Genomic DNA, 23,227 nt, shown 5'->3' with positions numbered 1-23,227 from the left:
CTCGTGAGGTGTGCCCTGTACACCACCTTCAGCTGTATCAGCCCTAACCTCGCACACGAGGTGGAGGCATTCACTCTCCGGAGCACCTCACACCAGACCCGCTCCTCTATAACCTCTCCCAACTCTTCCTCCCATTTCGCTTTGATTCCCTCCAGTGGTGCCTTATCCTTTTCCAACATAGCTCCGTATACCGCTGACATTGTCCCCTTCTCCAGTCCACTTGCCGCCAGCACCTCCTCCAACAACGTGGAGGCCGGTTCCTCCGGGAAGCTCTGTATCTCCTTCCTGGTAAAGCCCCGAACCTGCATATATCTAAACACTTCTCCCTGCTCCAGCCCATACTTCGCTTCGAGCTCCCTCAATCCTGCAAATCGACCCCGAAGAAACAAATCTTTTAGAATCTTAATCCCCTTCTCTTCCCATTTCCGAAAGCTTCCATCCCACCTCCCTGGCTCAAATCTGTGGTTCTCCCGGATCGGCATTTCCCTCGACCCTGCCCCCAACCCGAAGTGTTGGCGAAACTGCCTCCAGATTTTCAATAAAGCTATTACTACCGGACTCCCTGAGTATTTCCCCGGAACTATCGGGAGCGGCGCTGTTGCTAGTGCCTTTAGCTCCGACCCCCTGCACAAGCTCTCCTCCATCCTGACCCACTGGGAATCAACCCCTCTGACCTCTGACCCAGCTCCGCACCTTCTCCACATTCGCCGCCCAGTAGTAGTACATCAGGTTCGGGAGACCCAAACCCCCTGCCTGCCTTCCCCTCTGTAGCAGCACCTTCCTCACTCTGGCCACCTTTCCTCCCCATATAAATGAGGTAATCCTTCCCTCAATCACCCTGAAAAATGACTTCGGCAGGAAAATTGGTAGTCATTGAAAAATAAACAGAAATCGCGGCAACACGTACATTTTAACCGCCTGCACCCGACCCGCCAGTGACAGAGGGAGACCATCCCACCTCGCCAGGTCAGCTTTCACTCTCCCCACCAAACTAGTGATGTTGTATCTGCGAAGCCTTCCCCGCTCCCGGGCAACCTGCTCCCCCAAATACCTAAAGTGAGTCCCTGCCCTACGGAATGGCAGCCCCCCCACCCCTGCCCCCACCCCCGGCTGAGACACCACAAAATACTCACTCTTGTCCAAGTTCAGCTTGTACCCAGAGAAAGACCCAAATACCTGCAGCAACTCCAATATTCCTCCTATCGACGCACTCGGATCCGACACATACAGCAGCAAATCGTCGGTATACAAGGACACCCTATGCTCTATTCCCCCCCCCCCCCCCTCACTATTCCTTTCCATGCTCCCGAACTTCTTAATGCGATGGGCAACGGCTCAATCGCAAGTGCAAACAGCAGGGGGGGCATAGGACATCCCTGCCTCGTCCCACGGTGGAGAGAAAAGTATCTCGAACTGATATTGTTCGTGCCGACACTCGCCTTCGGCTCCTTATATAATAACTTTACCCAGTTCACAAATCTTGGCCCAATCCCAAACCGCTCCAGCACTACCATCAGGTACCCCCATTCTACCCGGTCAAACGCCTTCTCGGCATTCAGTGCAACCACCACCTCTGTTTCCTTCCCTTCCGTCGGTGCCATAACGACGATCAAAACCCTCCTAATATTCGAAAACAGCTGCCTCCCTTTCACGAACCCTGTCTGATCCTCACCTATCACATTCGGGAGGCACCCCTCCAGCCTACCCGCCAGTACCTTCACCAGTACCTTCGCCAATACCTTTGCGTCCACATTCAGAAGTGATATGGGCCTATACGACCCACACTCCGTCGGATCCTTATCCTTTTTAAGCAACAGTGAAATTGATGCCTGCCCCAAGGTTTGCGGCAGCACTCCCTTCCCTATCGCCTCTTCAAACATCCCTACCATCAGGGGTGCCAACTTATCCTTAAATTTTGTTATAATATTCCACCGGAAACCCATCCAGCCCTGCCACCTTCCCCGACTGCATCCTTCCAATCACGTCTTTTATCTCCAGCTCCAGTATTGCTTCTTCTAATGTAGTCCTGTCTCCCTCCCCTAGCCTCGGGTACTCCAACCTATCTAGAAATTCCAGCATTTCACGGTCTCCTCTCGTAGAATTCCTCAAAAACCTTGTTAATCAGCTCCGGAGCCACCACCAACTTCCCGGCCCTATCCCTTACCTGAAGAATTTCCCTTGCTGCTCCCTCCTTCCGGAGCTGACTTGCTAACATATGCCCCGCCTTGTCTCCATGTTCATAAACTGCACCCCTCGCTCGTCTCAGTTGGCGCACTGCCTTATAGAATTTACAGTGCAGAAGGAGGCCATTTGGCCCATCGAGTCTGCACCGGCTCTTGGAAAGAGCATCCTATCCAAGGTCAACACCTCCATCCTATCCCCATAACCTAGTAACCCACAAAACACTAAGGGCAATTTTGGACACTAAGGGCAATTTATCATGGCCAATCCACCTAACCTGCACATCTTTGGACTGTGGGAGGAAACCGGAGCACCCGGAGGAAACCCACGCACACACGGGGAGGAGATGCAGACTCCACACAGACAGTGACCCAAGCCGGAATCGAACCTGGGACCCTGGAGCTGTGAAGCAATTGTGCTATCCACAATGCTACCGCACTGCCCTTCCTGGTGGATAGTCAGTCGAAGCTCACCTGTAGTTCCTTCCTCTTTCCCAGCATCGCTGGGTCCCCATCTCTGCATAACTCCTATCTGCCTCCAACATCTCATCTATTAGCCTCTGCCACTCCAACCTCTCCTCTTTGTCCACCCTGGCCTTAAATGAAATTACCTCACCCCGCACTACCGCCTTTAGAGACTCCCAGATGGCTGCCATTGATACCTCATCCGTACAGTTGAATCTTACATATTCCTTAATTACCTTTTCAATTTTTTCACAGAATACTTGGTTCCCCAAAAGCCCCACATCCAGTTTCCACCCCGGCCTCTGTACTACCCCCTTCTCCAGCACCATATCCACCTGATGTGGCGCGTGATCTGACACAGCAATTGCAGAGTATTCCGACCCCTTGACTCCAGCCAGCAAAGCCTTTCTGACCACAAAAAGTTAATCCGTGAGTATTCCCTATGGATTGTTGAGAAAAACAATACTCCCGTTCCCCTGGGTGCAAGAACCTCCAAGGATCCACCCCTCCCATTTCCACCATTAGCCCAGCCAGCGCCTTTGCCCCCCCGATGGGACCAACGAGCTCGGCCGTGATCTGTCCAACCTTGGCTCCTGCACCAGGTTCCAGTCCCCCCCCCACAATCAGCTCGTGTGTGTCCAAGTCAGGAATGGCTCCAAACACCTTCCTCACAAATCCCGCATCGTCCCAGTTGGGACCGTATATACTTACCAGTGCCACTAACCTCCCATCCAGCGCCCCTGCCAAAATCACATATCTACCCCCCGATCTGCCACTACCTTCTCCATCTGGAAGCGTACCCTTTTGCTGACCAACACTGCTACCCCTCGAGCCCTTCCATCAAATCCAGAGTGAAACACTTGGCCAACCCAATCCTTTTTATGTCTCACCTGGTCCTTCACCCTCAAGTGAGTCTCCTGCAGCATTGCCACATCGGTTTCCAGACATCTAAGATGCGAAAGCACCCTTGACCTCTTGACCGGACCTCCTAGCCCTCTCACGTTCCACGTAACTATCCTTACTGGGGGTCTCTCACCCCCTCCATCTTTCTTATCCACCATCAACATACCGCCGGGCCCTGCCCATAAGCCTGACCCGCCCCTGTCCATTGTTAACATCGAACCCCTTCCCCCCTCCCGAAAACCCCCCCACCTTTCCCCCTATAACAACATCCCCCAGCATCCAACCCTTCCCTCCCTCTTGCTCACCTCGTAGGCCCATTGATGCCTGCTATCCAGGCTCCAAGCCCTCCTCTCCTCTCACCTCCGTTCACTAGCTGACTTTAGTTAGCTAGTGCGGGTGGCTCCCCCCCCCCCCCCCCCCCCGCAAGCCATATCATCCCCTTCCACCCAGTCCCAGAGAAAAAAAAACCAAACCCAACAATCCAACCCGTACAATTCACTAACATAACATTTCACCCATCAACCCACCATTAACTTAAACTCTATAACAATACAAAGAGAAGTAGATTACAATACAAATCCGTAAAAAGAAAGTTATAACATTTATACATTTTCCGGTTGTTCAAACACAGTCCACAGTCTCTCTTCCAGTTCCGCTCTTCATGTCTGCCCAAGCCTTCTGCTTTCACGAACGCCTCAGCCGCATCCGCTGTCTCAAAATAAAAGTCTTTGCTGTTAAACGTTACCCTCAACCTCGCTGGGTACACCATACCAAATCGAACCCCCTTCTTGTACAATGTCGCCTTCACTCGCCCAAACGCCGCTCGTCTTTTTGCCAATTCCACTGTCAGGTCCTGGTAGATCCGTAGTACCATCCCATAGTACCTCCTGCTTCTGCTTCGCCCAGTTTAACACCTTCTCCTTCATGCAAAACTTATGGAAGCAGATAATTACTGCCCTTGGTGGCTAGTTCACTTTGGGCTTCGGCCTTAATGACGATGGGCTCGGTCTAGTTCGTACTGGGAGGGGCTCTCACCCTCCCCCATCAGCTCCGCAACTTCTTAGCAAAGTATTGTGTTGGCCTTGGGCCCTCTGTCCCTTCGGGCAAGCCCACAATTCTCAAATTATGCTGCCTTGAGCAGTTTTCCAAGTCTTCCAGCTTTGCTCGGAGACCTCTATTAATCTCCACAGCCCTCCGCAACTCATCTCCCAACGAGGTGACCTGGTTGCTGTGTCGTGACATGGCTTCCTCCACTTCCTTCATCTTCTCGCCCTGCTCTCTCACCTCAGCCAATGCCTTTGCCACCGCCACCTTCATCGGGGCAATTATCGGGGCGATTGCCTCCTCCACCAGTAACTTCAATGCGGCCGCTGTCTCCTTATTCCAGGCCTCCATGTGCCTCGCAAACTGTTTTTCCAGCTCCATCACCTCGGTCATCTTCTCCACCGTAAATAGTGCGGCCCCGCTTTGCAGTTCGGTTTCCGCCATTCTATCACCACTTTTATTTATCTTCTCCTTTCTTCAATGCTGCTTTTCGCATCCTTTAGCGGCTTATTGTTTTTTACTTTCTTTCTCTTCTCCTCTCTCTCCCTCCACCCTTCTGACCTTCATCAATCTGAATTATTCTTTATTTTAAAGAAAAAGGGGAGGGAAAAAAAACTTCACCAAACTTCTTTACATTTCTTTAAATCTTCCAGCTCTCTTTCTTTTCCCTCTGTACTCATCCAGAACTCCGCTGGGACCAGGTTTCAGCCTTCTTTCTTCCCTCCTAGGTGGGAGCCATCCGGTGTGGGACACCCCACTACATGGTGCCCTGGATTCGGGCCTGCCTCCTCGGCCTCATCGTAGCTCTGGCCCCGCTGCTCTGGCCCCGACGCCTCGCTGGACCCAGGACCTCAGCCCCCGCCGCCCCAACACCCGTGCGGGGTTCTTCACTGGTTTTTAAACCGGCCCCGCTGGCTGCTCCCGACGGCCCCAAAGGCTGACTGTAGTCGGGGGGTGCGTTAAAGTTGGAGATGGGACGTTTCGGCGTGGCCAGTTCGGCGTGGCCGATTCAGCGGGGCCAGTTCGGCGTAGCCGATTGGAATGGGACGTTTCGGCGTGGCCGATTCGGCGGAGGAGTTTTTCGGCGGAGGGACATCAAATTAGTTATACAGTAGCGCTTCCCATTGAGAGTCTACTGGGGGCGGGGGGAGAGGTCAGACCCCCGTAGACTCACAATGGGAAGCGCTAGCATAGATTTTTAAATAAATTTAAAACCCCCATCGTGGATCTAATTAAAACAGTGTCAATTTCAGCGGCCGGAGAGGGAAGCTGCTCTCTCACTGAAGCAATCAGCGGCCGCTGAAATTGACACTGCCGGCTGCTCTCTCTCTCCAATCCAACTTTTAAGTTTTAATGTTTCTGATTGGAGGGAGAGAGCAGCGGGGAGTGTCAATTTCAGCGGCCGCTGATTGCTTCAGTGAGAGAGCAGCTTCCCTCTCCGGATCAAAGTGAGCCGGCCGCTGAAATTGACACAACTGACAGTTGTTACTGAAGATATTGTGGTGCCGGTGTTACTGAAGATATTGTGACTTTACACAATGTGTTAAGTCAGACAGCAGTGTAGATCACTGGGCAGCTGCTTCAATACTTTCAGTAACACCGGCTTTCTTTAAGAGTTTAATGTTGGTGCCTTTCTTTAAGAGACCCGGTTTGGTGCACAAACACGATATCTGAGGCGGCTGGAAGGAAAAGATACAAGAAATGGGCTGCACAAACATTTTGCGACTATAACTAATTTGACGCCGAAACGTCCCTCCGCCGAAAAATTCCTCCGTCGAATCGGCTACGCCGAACTGGCCACGCCGAATCGGCCACGCCGAACTGGCCACGCCGAAACGTACCAAACCCGTTAAAGTTCGGGGAAATCCCCGTAAACGCCGCGACTCGTGGCCACCGGCGGGAGCTCTTTGCACTGCGGCTACCCTGCGCGCCCACGCCACCGGACATCCCCAATTAAGTAGTGTTAATAAATTTATAGTTATTTTGTGGTCTTTCTGAACACTTTGCCAACCATCCTAAAATTAGCAACACAAAGAACACCAAATCTTCTAAAAACCTTAATATCATAAGACCTATTAGTTTGGTTAAGAAATTAAACATGCAGCCACCATCGCTGCTAAATATGTGACTTATTATAATTAAAGGTGTACGTGTCTTCTGAGCTTTGTTTCTAATTGTACCTTGTATGTCCTGAAGCTACTCTATACATGGCAAGAGTGTAAACCTCTCTGAAACACCTTAATTGTTTTTTCAATTTAGAGTACCCAATTCATTTTTTCCAATTAAGGGGCAATTTAGTGTGGCTAATCCACCTACCCTGCACATGCTTGGGTTGTGGGGGCGAAACCCACGCAAATACGGGGAAAATGTGCAAACTCCACATGGACAGTGACCCAGAGCTGGAATCGAACCTGGGACCTCGGCACCATGAGACAGCAGGGCTAACCCACTGCGCCACCCTGCTGACCCTGAAACACCTTAATGATAAAAATTATATTTGCTCCTTTGAAACCTAGGGGCTAAAAACCTCTCCCCAAAAATGATCATTTTTCTCTTTTTAAATGGAAATGGCACATCGGATTTAAGGTTTGTATTGCAAAAAAGGGAAAATTTGTGGTGGAAACAACACTGTGTAAAGCATGAAAGCAAAGGTAGGTTTGCAATATTTCAGTGTTAGATATAGATCGATTTGAAATCAGACTCAGAGAGCGAAAAAAATGACTTGGAAATTAATTTATTCTTATTTTTTTTTGCAGGCTGTGAACCTGCTATCAACTGATGGTCAACAAGTCTTTGACGCTGCTGTGTTTTGTCCTTTAATATTTGGTAGTCCCATATTGCTGATCAGTTGCACAATATATTCCTACATTATCCTTGGACCAACAGCCTTGGTGGGAGTTATTGTTTTTATTTTATTGATGCCTGTTCAGGTATGACATTGCAATGAAATGCCCAACAAAAAATATGAGCACAAATTTTAACACATCAAACAAGTCATATGTGTCAGTTAATTTGGAGAACCCTCACTTTTGAGTTCGATGATTAGGAGTTCCAGCTTCAAATTATGAGTTTGAACTTTTAACCAACATTAAAATTGCATTTATTTAGCATCTTATCATACTTAGGACATTACAAACAATGGATTATTTTTAATGTGCAATCACTGCTATTTTACAGGTAAATTTGCCAAACTCCCACAAAATCAATTCAATAATTAAATATCTCTGCACTATTTAAATAGTGACATTCAATCTTTTACATCCGCTTGAGCATGTAGATCAGGGCCCGGATTTAGATGGGACATTTCCTGACTTCACCAAACCTGAACCGGTGAAAAGAGGCCACAGATCGGGTTTTCATTCCAGGTGGTGGGGAGGACAGTGGTGAGCTGGAGCAGATGCCACCCCTGGAATTATTGCACAGGCTGCTGGGTGCAGAGTTGGGCAGAAGGCCTGACTCTGTGCTCCAGCATTTTGTTGAGTATATTTTAAAAATGCTAACCCATGCTCTGTCACCCGTCTCCATCTCCATGGCCCCTTCACTCTATTTTACCCCATGTCACTCTACACACTCCCAAAGGCCCCTCATGTCCCTATGCCACGTCATGTCCCCACTCACCACCTAAGGCCCCTCATGCCACATTGCTAACCATACCCCTCTATCTACTCTCCACGGTCCCTCATACCCCATGCCCCACACTCCTCCTTTATCACCTCAATGCCAATTTTGTGCCAACTCATGCCAACCCTTATTCCCCTCCCACCACCTTTTTGCCTTACCCCCTCCATGCCAACTCATCTAGCATCCATCATTAGCGAAATTCAAGAGCCATGCTGACATAAAATAAATTGATATGTCTTTGATGACAGTACTATGTAAAAAGCACTCCCATTGTCAAAACAATAATACCTTGCGAAAACAAACATTTATTTCCATAAATACTTGGAGCTATCAATGACACTGCTCACTTATTAGGCACAATCACTGTGATAATGTTGTGTTGTATAATCAGTCATGTAGCACAAATCTTATAATCATAACCCTTAGCCTGATGTCAACAGAGTGAAATATCAGGCATTGATTTTTCTTCAATGCCACTCTTACTTTTCCATTTAAAGTCCAGCAGATTTAAATTCCTTGACAGCTTTGACAGTTACCATGAATTTTGGCAGTTGTTAAAAATATCTAATTTGCTTTCATATTTGTTTATCTCTGGGAAGATTATTGTTATGAAGGTAAGATAATGTTGGGCTTTAGAGATTGCTGGAACACCAAAAACAACATGGCAATTCAGAAGGTTATGGGTGGGATTCTCTGGTTCCCCCAGCCACGTGTTTCTCGGCGGCACGCCATTCGCTGGCAGTGGGATTCTGTATTCCCACTATTTGCCAATGGGACTTCCCATTGAGGCCACCTGACGCTGCCGGGAAACTGGTGGGCAAGAAACAAGAATCCCAATGGCTGGAAAATTCCAGCCTATGTGAAAATGAAAATTGCTTATTTTCACAAGTAGGCTTCAAATGAAGTTACTGTGAAAAGCCCCTAGTCGCCACATTCCGGTGCCTGTTCGGGGAGGCTGATACGGGATATGTGTTTGTTTAATAGAGTCAGAATGGAAAATGTGGAACCATAAAACTTACTTAACTGGTCAACTAAAGACACGGGGCTCAATTTACCGGCTGTTCACACCGGCTGGATATTCTGGATATCCCCCGTGGCGGCAGCAGCGGAAAGGCTATTTTCTCAGGAAGTCTCGCACCTGCAAATACCTGCTGGCAATTTATATTTATCCTCTAAAGCTTTCAAGCTGGGAAAGCTCCCATCTATAAATAGATCCCCCATCCTTCTAATTCCTGCCCTCTGCCAACTCCGGAACCCACCATCTAGCCTACCCAGTACAAACCTGTGGCTATTATAAATCGGGGTCCAAACCGATGCTCCATCCACTCTCTTATATCTCCTCCATTGCCACCAGATCCTCAGAGCTGCCACTAACACCAGACTTGTGGAGTATCGGGCCGGTGAGAATGGCAGAGGTGCCGTTACCAGTGCCCCCAAACTTGTGTCTTTAAATGACACCGCCTCCTTCCGCTCCCAAGTCGACCCCCCGCCCCCCACTACCACTTCCTAATCATGGCTATATTAGCCGCCCAGGAGTAGCTGCAGAAGTTTGGCAGCGCCAACCCACCCTCCCCCCGACTGCACTCCAGCAACACTTTCTTCACTCGCGGGGTTTTACTCGCCCACACAAAGCCCGAGATAATCTTATTTACCCGCTTGAAAAAGGCCTTTGGGATGAAGATGGGGAGGCACTGAAAGACAAACAGAAATTTGGGGAGGACCGTTATTTTCACAGTCAGTACCCTCCCCGCCAGTGATAGCGGGAGCATGTCCCATCTCTCAAAGTCCTCTTTCATTTGTTCTACGAGCCGGTTTAGGTTCAATTTGTGCAGTGCCTCCCATTCCCGGGCCACCTGGATTCCCAAGTATCGAAAGCTCCTTCCTTTTTTTCAAATATTTTTTATTCTCCTCCTTTTTTCAAATTTTCTCCCAAATTTACACCCACCAACAATAAACAATAATCAGTAACAAATACTTCAATCCCCATATCAATAACAACGATCCCATCCTCCCACCAAATCCCACACATTAGCCCGCATGTTCACATAAACAAATGACAAAAAGGAATCAGGAATCATCCATAGCCACCATCATCACACACCGCCCCCTCCCAACCTTCTCACCCACACGCCCCAACTAATGTTCGATGTTATCCAGTTCTTAAAAGTGCACAATGAATAATGCCCATGAATTGTAGAACCCCTTCATCCTTCCTTTCAGTTCAAACTTAACCTTCTCAAGAGTCAAGAATTCCAGCAGGTCCCCCACCATGCGAGGGCACAGGGTGGAGAGGTTGCTCTCCAACCCAGCAGGATCCTCCTTCGGGCGATCAACGTGGCGAAAGCTACAACATTTGCCTCCGCACCCGTTTCCAACCCTGGCTGGTCTGACACCCCGAATATGGCCTCCAGGGGCCCGGATCCAATTTCACGTGCATCATTTTAGAAATTACCCTAAAAACCTCCTTCCAGTAATTCTCTAGCTTTGGACAGGTCCAAAACATATGAATGTTCACACACATCTTCTACTCCTTCAAAGAATCAGCTCATCCTCGCCCTCGTGAGGTGTGCTGTGTGTACCACCTTCAGCTGTATCAGCCCCAACCTCGGGTACTAGATGGAGGCATTCACTCTCCGGAGCACCTCACACCAGAAGCCCTCCTCCATATCTTCTCCCAACTCTTCCTCCCACTTTGCTTTGATCCCTTCCAGTGATGCCTTCTCCTCTTCCAAAATAGCCCCGTAACCTGCTGACACTACCCCCTTCTCCAGCCCCCCTGTCGTCAGCACCTCCTCCAGCAATGTGGCGGCCTGCTCCACCCGGAAGCCCAGTATCTCCTTTCTGGCAAAATCTCCAACCTGCACGTATCTAAACATTTCCCCCTGCTCCAGCCCATACTTCACTTCCAGCTCCTTCAATCCTGCAAACTGACCCCTAAGAAACAAATCTTTTAGTGTCTTAATCCCCTTCTCCTCCCATTTCCGAAAATTTCCATCCGACCTCCCTGGCTCAAATCTGTGGTTACCTCGCATCGGCATTTCCCTTGACCCTGCCCCCAACCCGAAGTGTTGGCGAAACTGCCTCCAAATTCTCTATAAAGCTATTATTACCAGACTCCCTGACTATTTCCCCGGAGCTATCAGGAGCGGCGCTGTTGCTAGCGCTTTCAATCCCGATCCCCTGCACAAACTCTCCTCCATTCTGACCCACTGGGAGTCAACCCCTCTGACCCAGCCCCGCACCTTCGCCACATTCGCCACCCAGTAGTCATACATCAGGTTCGGAAGACCCAAACCTCCTGCCTGCCTTCCCCTCTGTAGCAGCACCTTTCTAACTCTGGCCACCTTCCCTCCCCATATGTACAAAGTAATCTTCCCTCATTCTCTCTGAAAAAAGCCTTTGGCAGGAAAATCGGCTGGCATTGAAAAATAAACAGAAATCGTGGCAACACGTTCATTTTAACCGCCTGTACCCAACCCGCCAGTGACAGAGGGAGACCATCCCACCTTGCCAGATCAGCTTTCACTCTCCTCACCAAACTAGAAATGTTGTAATGCGATGGCCAACGGCTCAATCGTGAGTGCAAACAGCAGGGGGGACATAGGACATCCCTGCCTAGTCCCACGGTGGAGAGAAAAGTATCTCGAGCTGATGTTGTTTGTGCGGACACTCGCCCTCGGCTCCTTATTCTGTAGCTTTACCCAGTTCACAAATCTTGGTCTAATCCCAAACTGCTCCAGAACTGCCATCAAGTACCCCCATTCTACCCGGTCAAACGCCTTCTCAGCGTCCAGTGCCACAACCACCTCTGTTTCCTTCCCCTCTGCCAGTGTTATAACGACATTCAATACCCTTCTAACGTTTGTAAAGAGCTGCCTCACTCTCACGGACCCCATCTGATCTTCACCTATCACCTTCGGGAGGCATTCCTCCAGCCTACCCACCAGTACCTTCGCAAATACTTTTGCGTCCACATTCAGAAGACACATGGGCCTATACGACCCACACTCTGTCGGATCTTTATCTTTTTTTAGCAACAGGGAAATCGATGCCTTCCCAAAGTTTGTGGCAACACCCCCTTCCCTATCGCCTCTTTAAACATCCCCATCATCAGGGTGCCAGTTTATCCTTGAAAGTTTTATAATATACCACCAGAAACCCATCTGACCCTGCTACCTTCCCCGACTGCATCCTCCCAAACGCATCCTTTATCTCCTGCTCCACTATCAGTCTTCTAATGTAGCCCTGTCCCCCTCCCCTAACCTCGGATACTCCAATCCATCTAGAAATTCCTGCATCTCACGGTCTCCCCCAGGTGGCTCTGACCTGTACAACCTCTCAGAAAATTCCTCAAAAACCTTGTTAATCAGATCCGGAGCCACCACCAACTTCCCGGCCCTGTCCCTCACCTGCACAATTTCCCTTGTCGCTGCTTTCCCCCGGAGCTGACCTGCTCACATACACCTTATCTCCATGTTTGTAATCTTCACACCTTGCTCGTCTCAGTTGGTGAACCACCTTCCTGGTGGATAGTCGGTCAAAGTCGCCTGTAGTTCCATCCACTTTTCCTGCTTTACTGGGCCCCCATTTTCTGCAGAACTCCTATCTACGTCCAACATCTCATCTATTACCCTCTGCTGCTCCAACCTCTCCTCTTTGTCCATCCTGACCTTAAACAAAATCACTTCCCCACTCGCCAGCGCCTTTCGAACCTCCCACACAACTGTCTTCGACACCTCACCCGTACAGTTGAAACCTATATATTCCTTAATTACCTTTTCAATTTTGTCACAGACCCCTTAACCCCAGCCAGCAAAGCCTTCCCCACCACAAAAAAGTCGATCCGCGAGTATACCTTATGGACTGCTGAGAGAAACGAGTACTCCCATTCCCTCGGGTGCAGAAACCTCCAAGGATCCACCCCTCCCATTTCCAGCATTAGCCCAGTCAATGCTTTGCACCCCCCCCCTCCCCCCGATGGGACCAGCGAGCTCAGCCGTGACCTGTTATCCATTATTAACACAGAACCCCTCCCAAACATCCCCTCTACATTTCCTCTCGTAGAAATATTTCCCAGCATCAATCCCTTCCCTCCCCCTCGCTCACCTTGCAGGCCCATCGAAATCTGCTAACCATATCCACCATTAGCCCAGCCAACGCCTTCGCCCTGCCCTGATGAGACCAGCGAGCGTGGCCATAACCTGTACAACCTTGGCTCGTGCACCATGTTCCAGTCCCCTTCCACTATCAGTTTGTGTGTGTCCAAGTCGGGGATGGCCCCAACACCTTCTTTGCGAATCCCACATCGTCCCAATTGGGGCTGTATACACTTAACAACGCCACTAACCTCCCCTCCAGCACCCCTGTCACAATCACATATCTACTACCGCTATCCCTTGAGCCCTTCCTTCAAATCCAGAGTGAAACACCTGACTAATCATTCCTTTTTGGGTCTCACCTGGTCCTTCACCCTTAAGTGAGTCTCCTGCAGCTTTGCTACATCGGCTTCTGAACTGACCTATTGACCAGACCTCTTAACCCCCTCACATTCTACATGACTATCCTAACTGGGGGTCTCTTCCCACCCCCCCACCCCCCCCCCCCCACCCTTCTTATCCACCGTCATCATACCACCGGGCCCTGCCCCATGAGCCTGACCCACCCCTATCCATTATTAACATTGAACCCCTTCCCCCCTCCTAAAACTGCCTCCCCCTACATTTCCTCTCGAAAATACATCTACCAGCACCAATACCCCCCCCCCCCCCCCCCCCCGCTTCGCTTGCCTCTTGGACCCATCGAAACCTGCTATCCAGTCTCCAACGTCCGCAGCCCTCCTCTCACCTCACCTCCGTTCACTAGCCGACTTTAGTTAGCTAGTGCAGGTGGCTCCCCCCGTCAAGATATATCGTCCCCTCCCACCCAGTGCCAGAGAAAAACACAAAAATAACAATCCAATCCATACAATTCACTAAACTAAGATATAACCATCGCAACACAGAATGCCAATCAACCCAACCAATAACTTGAACTCTGTAACAATGTGAAGTGAAGTAAATTACAATAAACGTCAGTAAAAAGAAAGTTATCGCATTTATACATTTTCCAGCTCCCCAATCACAGTCTACAGTCTCTCTTCCAGCTCTGCTCCACACGTCTGTCCCAAGCTTTCTGTCCTCACGAACGCCTCAGCCGCCTCCACTGTCTTGAAATAAAAGTCTTTGGCATCATAGCTTTGCCGGGTATACCATACCAAATATTGAAAGCTCCTTCCTACCATTCTAAACGGCAGCTCTCCCAGTCTCTTCTCTTGCCCTCTTGCCTGGATTGCGAACATTTAGCTGTACCCCATGTTCAATTTATTCCGTGAAAAATGATCAAATTCCATGCATAACTTCCCCCAACCCCTCCAACTGGTCTGAAATATACAAGAGCAGGTCATCTGCGTAAAGTGAGACTCTGTGCTCCAGCCGCCCCCTGCACCCCCCCCCCCCCCCCTGCACCCCCCTCCCCCCCCCCCCAACCGAACCAGCCCTTTCCAGTTCCTAGAGGCTCTTAACGCCATGGCCAATGACTCTATGGCCAGAGCAAACAGTAGTGGGGAGAGGGGACACCCTTGCCTCATCCCTCGGTGTAGTTTAAAACACCCTGACCTCAGCCGGTTCGTACGCACACTCGCTACTGATGCCTGATAGAGCAACCACACCCAGTCAATAAAGCCCTCACCAAACCCAAACCTCCCAGTGTCTCCCACAGGTAATCCCACCCCACCCGATCAAAAGCCTTCTCCACATCCATCGCTATCGCCGCCCTTCACTATGATATCCTTCTGAGAGTATCATAATAACATTTAAAAGCCTTCGAACATTGACCATGAATTACCTGCCCCTTCCAAATCCCGTCTGGTCTTCCCCTATCACCCCCAGGATACAATCCTTTATCCTTTTGGCCAGTATCTTAGCCAGCAGTTTGGCGTCCACATTCAGTAGAGAAATTGGCCTGTATGACCTCCATTGCCCCGGATCCTTCTCCAGTTTCAGGATCAATGAAATCGAGGCCTGCAACATTGTTGGGGGGAGGACAGATGGACTGGGTACAACATCCCGAACTGCACCCCTTTCTGAAAGAGGGCCGCTTTGCCTGATTAAACCCAGCTCGCCTCTTGACCAAATCCGCGCCCAGGTCTTGATAAATGCGCAGCTCACAATTCTCCCACCTACTGCTCCATTCTTTCTTGGCCCACCGCAGAACATGTTCCTTGTCCAGGAATCGGTGCAAACGTACCACCATCGCCCTCGGCATTTCGTTCGCTCGGGGCTTCTTCGCGAGGGCTCTGTGTGCTCTATCCACTTCCAGGGGCCGGGGGAACACCTCAGCCCCCATCAGCTTTTCCAGCATGTTCGTCACGGAGGCCCTCACATCCGATCCCTCACTGCCTTCAGGGAGGCCGACGACTCTCAGCTTCTGCCTCCTAGACCTGTTCTTCAGCTTCTCCTGCATTCTTTTCTGGCATTCATCCATCATCTCCACCTTGGTCTCCAGCACGGTTAGGTATTCCTCGTGCTCGGACACCTTTTTCTCCACCTGGATCGGATGTCCCTGGTTTTCTTGATTCTGCCTTATGAATCAAAGCCTTGATCGGGTCCACTCTTTGGTGAGTACTGAGGCAAAGTATTAATTTAATATCTCGCCCATTTTCTCTGGTTCCATACATAGATTCCCTCCAGTATCCTTGAATGGACCAACCCTTTCTCTGGCTACCCTCTTGCTCTTTACATATGTATAAAACGCCTTAGGATTTTCCTTAATCCTGTTTGCCAACGACATTTCATGACCCCCTTTGGTCTTCCTAACTCCCACCTTAAGCTCTTTCCTATTTTCGTTATGTTCTCCAAGGACTTCATCTGTCCAAAGCCTTTTAGACCTCACAAATGCTTCCTTTTTATTTTTGACAAGGTTCATAATATACCTCATTATCCAGGGTTCCCTATACTTGCCACCCTTATCTTTCATCCCCATCGGTACATGCCGATCCTGAATTCTAATCAACTGACATTTGAAAGCTTCCCACATGCCGGATTTTGATTTTCCCTTAAACAGCCTCGCCCAGTTAACACTCTCCAGATCCTGCTTAATTCTGTTGTAATTAGCCTTCCCCCAGTCTAACACCTTCACCTGAGGTCCACCATTGTCCTTATCCATAAGCAGCTTAGAACTTACAGAATTATGATCACTGTTCCCAAAATGATCTCCTACTGAAACATCAATCACCTGGCCTGGCTCATTCACCAGCACCAAGTCTAATATTGCCCTTTCCCGGGTTGGGCTATTTACATATTGTTTCAAGAAACCCTCCCTCCAAATTCTGCTCCATCCATGCCTCTAGCAGTAAGTGGGCCCCAGTCAATATAGGGAACGTTAAAGTCACCCACCACAACAACCCTATTGTTTATGCATCTTTCCAAAATCTGTCTCCATATCTGCTCCACTATCTCCAGCTGGCTGTTAGGAGGCCTGTAGTAAACCCCCAACATTGTGATAGAACCCTGAGCTCAACCTATATTGCCTCGCTGCATCTACCACATCGAATATGCACACTTTGGATTTCAGGCACCAACCTCACCAAAATCATACATAAGTGGAGGCAGCCGTGACTTATATGGACAGCGGATTCTGAGAACCACAGATGTGTGATTTATAATCCATCCCCCATCCCCACCACCCACTCCCCTCGCACCATCCATCACCCCCTGCTCACAGACTCTTCACCAACACAAAGATTCAGGTCTGAGTGTCTGTCAATTTGTCTAGCTGTAAAAGACTTGCAGTTTTGTTTTGGTGTACTGGCCAACTCTTCTCACTCAATTAACACCAGAAAAAATATTCTCATTATTGCTCATACTGATGTCATACTTTACCTCAATGTTGCCATATTTCACTACCCAATAATTCTTTAAGCTAATTCAATATTAAGTGTTTTGAGATATTTAGCAGTACACCTGCTTGGTCTGGCTTCAGCTCCAACACTGAAAACAAAACTAAAACACACCCTGCAGGAAACAGCCTAAAACGAAAGTAAAAAAGCTGACAGACAGCCCAGCTCCACCCAAACTCTGACTTCACTGATAAACACAACCATTTCTTAAAGGTGCATTTCTTAAGCACTGATTTCTCATAGGTACTCTTACATGACAATTCTTATTACTCAATTCACAAAAGTCAAAATGGCAAGTACAGAGGTGGGGGGCCATTCAGACCATCTAGTTCATTCTTCTGTAGGAATATAAATTTGTCCTATTAGAGAACCCACCCGTCCCTTGTGACCATTCGACCTTGTCCAATTGTCGGCCAAGGAAAGTGACTCAGGCTTTTCCAAATTAACTTTTGTCTGGGTTTATCACCAAACCCGCCTCCTGAAGTCGATTGAATAACCCCATCAGATGTTTTAAATGGTCTTTCCAAACCTCGCTCACCCTGTGTGCTTTTGTCATGTGTGTGGGTTTGTAGAGGGTGGGGGCAAGTTAAAGTGGGGAGGAATTAGATAATAGTTTACCAATTGTATTTGCTGCATATTTCATTATAGTTCTTGTTGTAAATGAACAGTACTTGTGTTTAAATTATAAACTTACTGACTGGAATAATTGGGCAGCCATAGGTCAAAGACATTGGGTATTTTTCTAAGAATTATTGATTAATTCAATTGTGTTGCAACTCAGGTTCAAGGGGGCCTGGAATGACTGCACCCTAGCCCACGGTGTCGGAACATTAGAAATTAATTAACAGATAATAAAAACTGGCAGGGCAGGTGTTGTATTGCGACTGCCGAATGTTTGGTGGCAGGATATCAGGGTGATCCAGGACAAATATGTCTGCATTAAGTTTATATGCTTTGAGGGTTTGGGATCAGTGAGCTGGAGGTTGATCTGCAGACATTGCATTGCAGCAGGGAGGGATAACTGGACTTTTTGTACCTGAATGCATTTATATCCCTTAGGAGAAGGCCCTCTGACTTGGTCAGTGGTCAGGAACAGGGAGACGCAAGCAGAGCTGGTAACAAGGGACAGCATGGCGAGGCAGCAGGGCTGTGGGGAGAAGGCACAGTGGTCGACGGATCAGCTGGTGAGGTTTTCCAAGGATTGCCTCGCCAAGCTGAAGAAGGTCATGCTGGACCCGATTAAGGCTTCGATTGATCATGTGGCTCAGAATCAGGAAACCCACGGGAGAGCGATCCAGGAGGTGGAACAAAAGTTGTCCGAGCACGAGGAGTACATAACCGTGCTGGAAAACAAGGTGAGGAAGATGAACGACCGCCAGAAAAGAATACAGGAGAAGCTGTAGGATCTGGAGAATAAGTCCAGGAGGCAGAATCTCAGAATTGTCTGCCTCCCTGAAGGCAGTGAGGGATCGGATGCGAGGGCTTATGTGACGGACATGTTGGAGAAGTTGATGGGGGCTGGGGCGTTCCCTCGGCCCCTGGAATTGGACAGAGCGCACAGAGCCCTCGCGAGGAAGTCCGGAGCGAACGAGGCACTGAGGGCCATGGTGGTACGTTTTCACAGTTTCATGGACAAGGAACACATTTTGCGGTGGGCCAAGAAAGAACGGAGCAGCAAGTGGGAGAATTGTGAGTTGCGCATCTATCAGGACCTGGGCGCGGATTTGGCCAAGAGGCGAGCTGGGTTCAATCAGGCAAAAACGACCCTCTTTCAGAAGGGGGTGAAGTTTGGGATGCTGTACCCAGCCCGTCTGTGGGTCACACATGAGGAACGGGACTTCTGACACCAGACGAAGTATGGACCTTTATTAAAGAAATGAAGCTGGAGGCAAATTAAAATACACTGAAGACTTGGAGAAGTACTGTGGCGGTGATTTGTTGTGCTGGATTGTATAAATTGTAATAGCGCTATGTGAAATAATGGGCTGTATGGATGGTTAAAGGTTGCTTTGTCTTGCAGGGAGCTGGTTAGAGGGGGGGATGGGCTTTGAATTTGGTTCTGCTTTTTGGGTGACTATTTTTCTAAAGTGACGGTTTCTTCAGTTTTTTCTGATGTTTGTTTACTGGGGAATGTGATGTTTTAAAATATTTATTCATGTGGGGTGAGAGGGGAGAGAAAAATAGGAAGACAGGCTGCTTAGTGCCAGGGGCAGGAGCTATCGAGCCAGCATGGGTCAGTTGACTCTTGGAAGCGCAGTGGGGGGTGGGCAGGAGTTAAACTGGAGCTTGACTTGAGGGAATTGAGTTTCTAGTGTCGTTGCTAGGGGGGGGGGAGGGGGGGGGAGGGGGGGGGAGGGAGGGAGCTGCTTTGCTGACAGGGGAGGAATTGTTACTACGGGGCAAATGGGAGGTCGGGAACTGCGACTGCCCGAGGGGGGGCTCGAGGAAGCAGAGGGCATGAGATCGAGGGTAGCCTAAAAGGGGTGATGGCTAGTCGGCAGGGGGTGGGGGTGGGGGGGGGGGGGGGGGGGTTGGAAGCCCCCTGTCCAGGCTGATGACATGAAACGTTAGAGGACTGAATGGGCCGGTCAAGAGGGCTCACATGTTTGCGCATTTGAGGGGGCTGAAAGCAGACGTGGCAATGCTACAAGAGTCACACCTAAAGGTTACAGACCAGACGAGATTGAGGAAGGGGTGGGTCAGCCAAGTGTTCCACTCAGGGCTGGACTCAAAGACCAGAGAGGTAGCGATCATGATCAGCAAACGAGTGGCATTCAAGGCCGGGAGAATCGTGTCAGATAAGGGGGGTAGGTACATAATGGTGAGTGAGAAGTTGGAGGGGGTGCGGGTGGTACTTGTGAACATATATGCTCTGAATTGGGACAACGTGGAATTTATGGGGTGTTAGGTAAGACACCAGACTTACAGTGACATAACTTGATCATGGGAAGGGACTTCAATACAGTCATTGATCCGGAATTGGACCGCTCAAAATCCAGGGCAGGGAGGAAGCCAGCTGCGGCAAAGGAATTGAAGGGTTTTGTGGAACAGATGGGGGCAGTAACCCATGGAGGTTTGCAGGGCCGAGGACGAAGGAGTTTTCTGTTTTTTCGCATGTCCACAAGGTATACTCTCGCATCAACTTTTTTGTTCTGAGCAGGGCGCTAATACCGAAGGTGGTGGATACTGAGTAATCGGCAATTGCAGTGTCGGATCATGCTTCGCACTGGGTGGATCTACGGATTAGGGTGGAGAGAGGGCAACGCCCGCTGTGGAGACTGGATGTGGGGTTGCTAGCGGACGAAGCCATCTGTGGGCGGGTTAACACGTCCGTCCACAACGACCTGGAAACGAATGATACGGGGGTGGTCTCTGCAGTGACGGTCTGGGAAGCTTTGAAGGCAGTAGTCAGAGGGGAATTAATCTTGATACGGGCCCACAGAGAAAAGGTGGAATGGGCTGAGAGGGACAGGTTAGTTGAGGAGATACTCCAGGTGGACAGGAGATATTCAGAGGACCCAGATGCGGGGCTACTGAGGGAACGCCGGAGACTACAGGTGGAATTTGAGCTGTTGACCACAGGGAAAGCAATGGAACAGTTGAGGAAGGCAAGAGGGGCGATCTATGAGTACGGGGAAAAGGCAAGCAGAATGTTGGCTCACCAGCTCGGGAAAAGAGAGGCTGCTAGGGAGATAAGTAAAGTAAAGAGTAGAGACGGTAATACTAATGTGGACCCAGTGCGGGTAAACGAGGTATTTAAGGACTTCTATAGTAAATTATATGAGTCGGAGCCCCCGGCTGGGTGAACGGTATGAGGCAGAATTTGGATCAGCTGAGGTTCCCGAGGGTGGAGGAGGACCTGGTGGAAGGGCTGGGAGCCCCAATTGAGATTGAGGAAATAATCAAGGGCTGGAGGGCATGCAGTCGGGCAAGGCCCCGGGGCCTGATGGCTACTCGGTGGAATTCTATGAGACGCTTTCAGAGATATTGAGCCCACTGCTGGTGAGGACATTTAACGAAGCAAGAGAGAAGGAAGTCCTCCCCACAACAATGTCGTAGGCCTTGATTTCATTGATCCTGAAACTGGAGAAGGATGCGGGTCATACAGGCTGATTTCTCTACTGAATGTGGATGCCAAAGTGCTGGCTAAGATACTGGCCACAAGGATAGAGGACTGTGTCCCGGGGGTGATAGGGGAAGACCAGACAGGATTTGTAAAGGGCAGGCAACTCAAGGCCAATGTTCGAAGGCTTCTCAATGTTATTATGATGCCCTCAGAAAGAGAGGAGGTGGAGGTGGTGGTGGCAATGGATGCGGAGAAGGCTTTGGATCGGGTTAAGTGGAATTACCTGTGGGAGACACTGGGAGGTTTGGGTTTGGTGAGGGCTTTATTGACTGGGTACGGTTGCTCTATCAGGCACCAGTAGCAAGTGTGCGTACGAACCGGCTGAGATTGGGGTATTTTAAACTACTCCGAGGGATGAGGCAAGGGTGTCCCCTCTCCCCACTACTGTTTGCTCTGGCCATAGAGTCATTGGCCATGGCGTTAAGAGCCTCTAGGAACTGGAAAATGCTGGTTCGGGGGGGCTGGAGCACCGGGTCTCGCTTTACGCAGATGACCTGCTCTTGTACGTTTCGGACCCGCTGGAGGGGATGGGGGAAGTAATGCGAATATTGGGGGAATTTGGCAATTGTTCGGGGTATAAATTGAACATGGGGAAAAGCGAGATGTCTGCAATCCAGGCAAGAGGACAGGAGAAGAGACTGGGAGAGCTGCCGCTTAGAATGGTAGGAAAAAGCTTTCGATATCTGGAAATCCAGATGGCCCGAGAATGGGAGGCATTGCACAAGTTAAACCTAACCCGGTTGGTAGAACAAATGGAAGGGGACTTAAGAGATGGGACATGCTCTCGCTATCACTGGCGGGGAGGGTACAGACTGTGAAAATGACAGTCCTCCCCAGATTTCTGTTTGTCTTTCAGTGCCTCCCCATCTTCATCCCAAAGGCCTTTTTCAAGCGGGTAAATAAGGTTATTTTGGTCTTTGTGTGGGCGAGTAAAACCCCGCGAGTGAAGAAAGTGTTGCTGGAGTGCAGTCGGGGGGAGGGTGGGTTGGCGCTGCCAAACTTCTGCAGCTACTCCTGGGCGGCTAATATAGCCATGATTAGGAAGTGGTAGTGGGGGGCGGGGGGTCAGCTTGGGAGCGGAAGGAGGCGGTGTCATTTAAAGACACAAGTTTGGGGGCACTGGTAACGGCACCTCTGCCATTCTCACCGGCCCGATACTCCACAAATCCGGTGGTAGTGGCGGCTCTGAGGATCTGGTGGCAATGGAGGAGATATAAGAGAGTGGAGGGAGCATCAATTTGGACCCCGATTTATAATAACCACAAGATTATACCGGGTAGGCTAAATGGTGGGTTCCGGAGTTGGCAGAGGGCAGGAATTAGAAGGATGGGGGATCTATTTATAGATGGGAGCTTTCCCAGCTTGAAAGCTTTAGAGGATAAATATAAATTGCCAGCAGGTATTTGCAGGTGCGAGACTTCCTGAGAAAATAGCCTTTCCGCTGCTGCCGCCACGGGGGATACAGGATAAAGTAGTCTCCAGTACCTGAGTGGGAGAGGGGAAGGTATTGGATATTTACCAGGAGCTTTCGGAGGTGGAGGAAACCCCAGTGGAGGAGCTTAAGGGCAAGTGGGAGGACGAGCTTGGATGAGAGATAGAGGCGGGTCTATGGGTGGATGCCCTAGACAGGGCTAGTACCTCCTCATCAGGTGCCAGGCTTAGCCTGATACAATATAAAGTAGTCCACCGGGCATATGTGACAGCCGCTAGGATGAGCACGTTTTTCGGAGTAGAGGATAGGTGTGTGAGGTGCGCGGGAAGCCCAGCAGATCATGTCCACATGTTTTGGGCATGCCCGAAGCTTAGAGGATTTTGGCAGGGTTTTGCTAAGGCAATGTCCACGGTGCTAAAAACACGGGTGGCGCCGAGTCCGGTGGTAGCGATCTTTGGAGTGTCGGAAGGGCTGGGAGTTCAGGGAGCAAAAGAGGTCGACGTCTTGGTTTTGCCTCCCTG

General features: G+C 49.7%; 1 protein-coding gene across 1 annotated transcript in view; it reads left to right on the top strand.

Moving 5' to 3' along the window:
• Positions 1-23,227, top strand: part of LOC119970881 (multidrug resistance-associated protein 9-like) — a 235,416-nt gene that overhangs the window by 55,898 nt on the left and 156,291 nt on the right. Inside the window, exon 6 of the mRNA XM_038805989.1 lies at positions 7,349-7,522. Coding sequence (XP_038661917.1) covers positions 7,349-7,522 — 174 coding nt within the window. The remainder of the gene's footprint in view (positions 1-7,348; positions 7,523-23,227) is intronic.

The sequence above is a fragment of the Scyliorhinus canicula genome, chromosome 9 (assembly GCF_902713615.1).
Source record: "Scyliorhinus canicula chromosome 9, sScyCan1.1, whole genome shotgun sequence".
In the NCBI taxonomy this organism is placed as follows: domain Eukaryota; kingdom Metazoa; phylum Chordata; class Chondrichthyes; order Carcharhiniformes; family Scyliorhinidae; genus Scyliorhinus; species Scyliorhinus canicula.
This window is presented reverse-complemented; position numbering and strand designations above follow the sequence as displayed.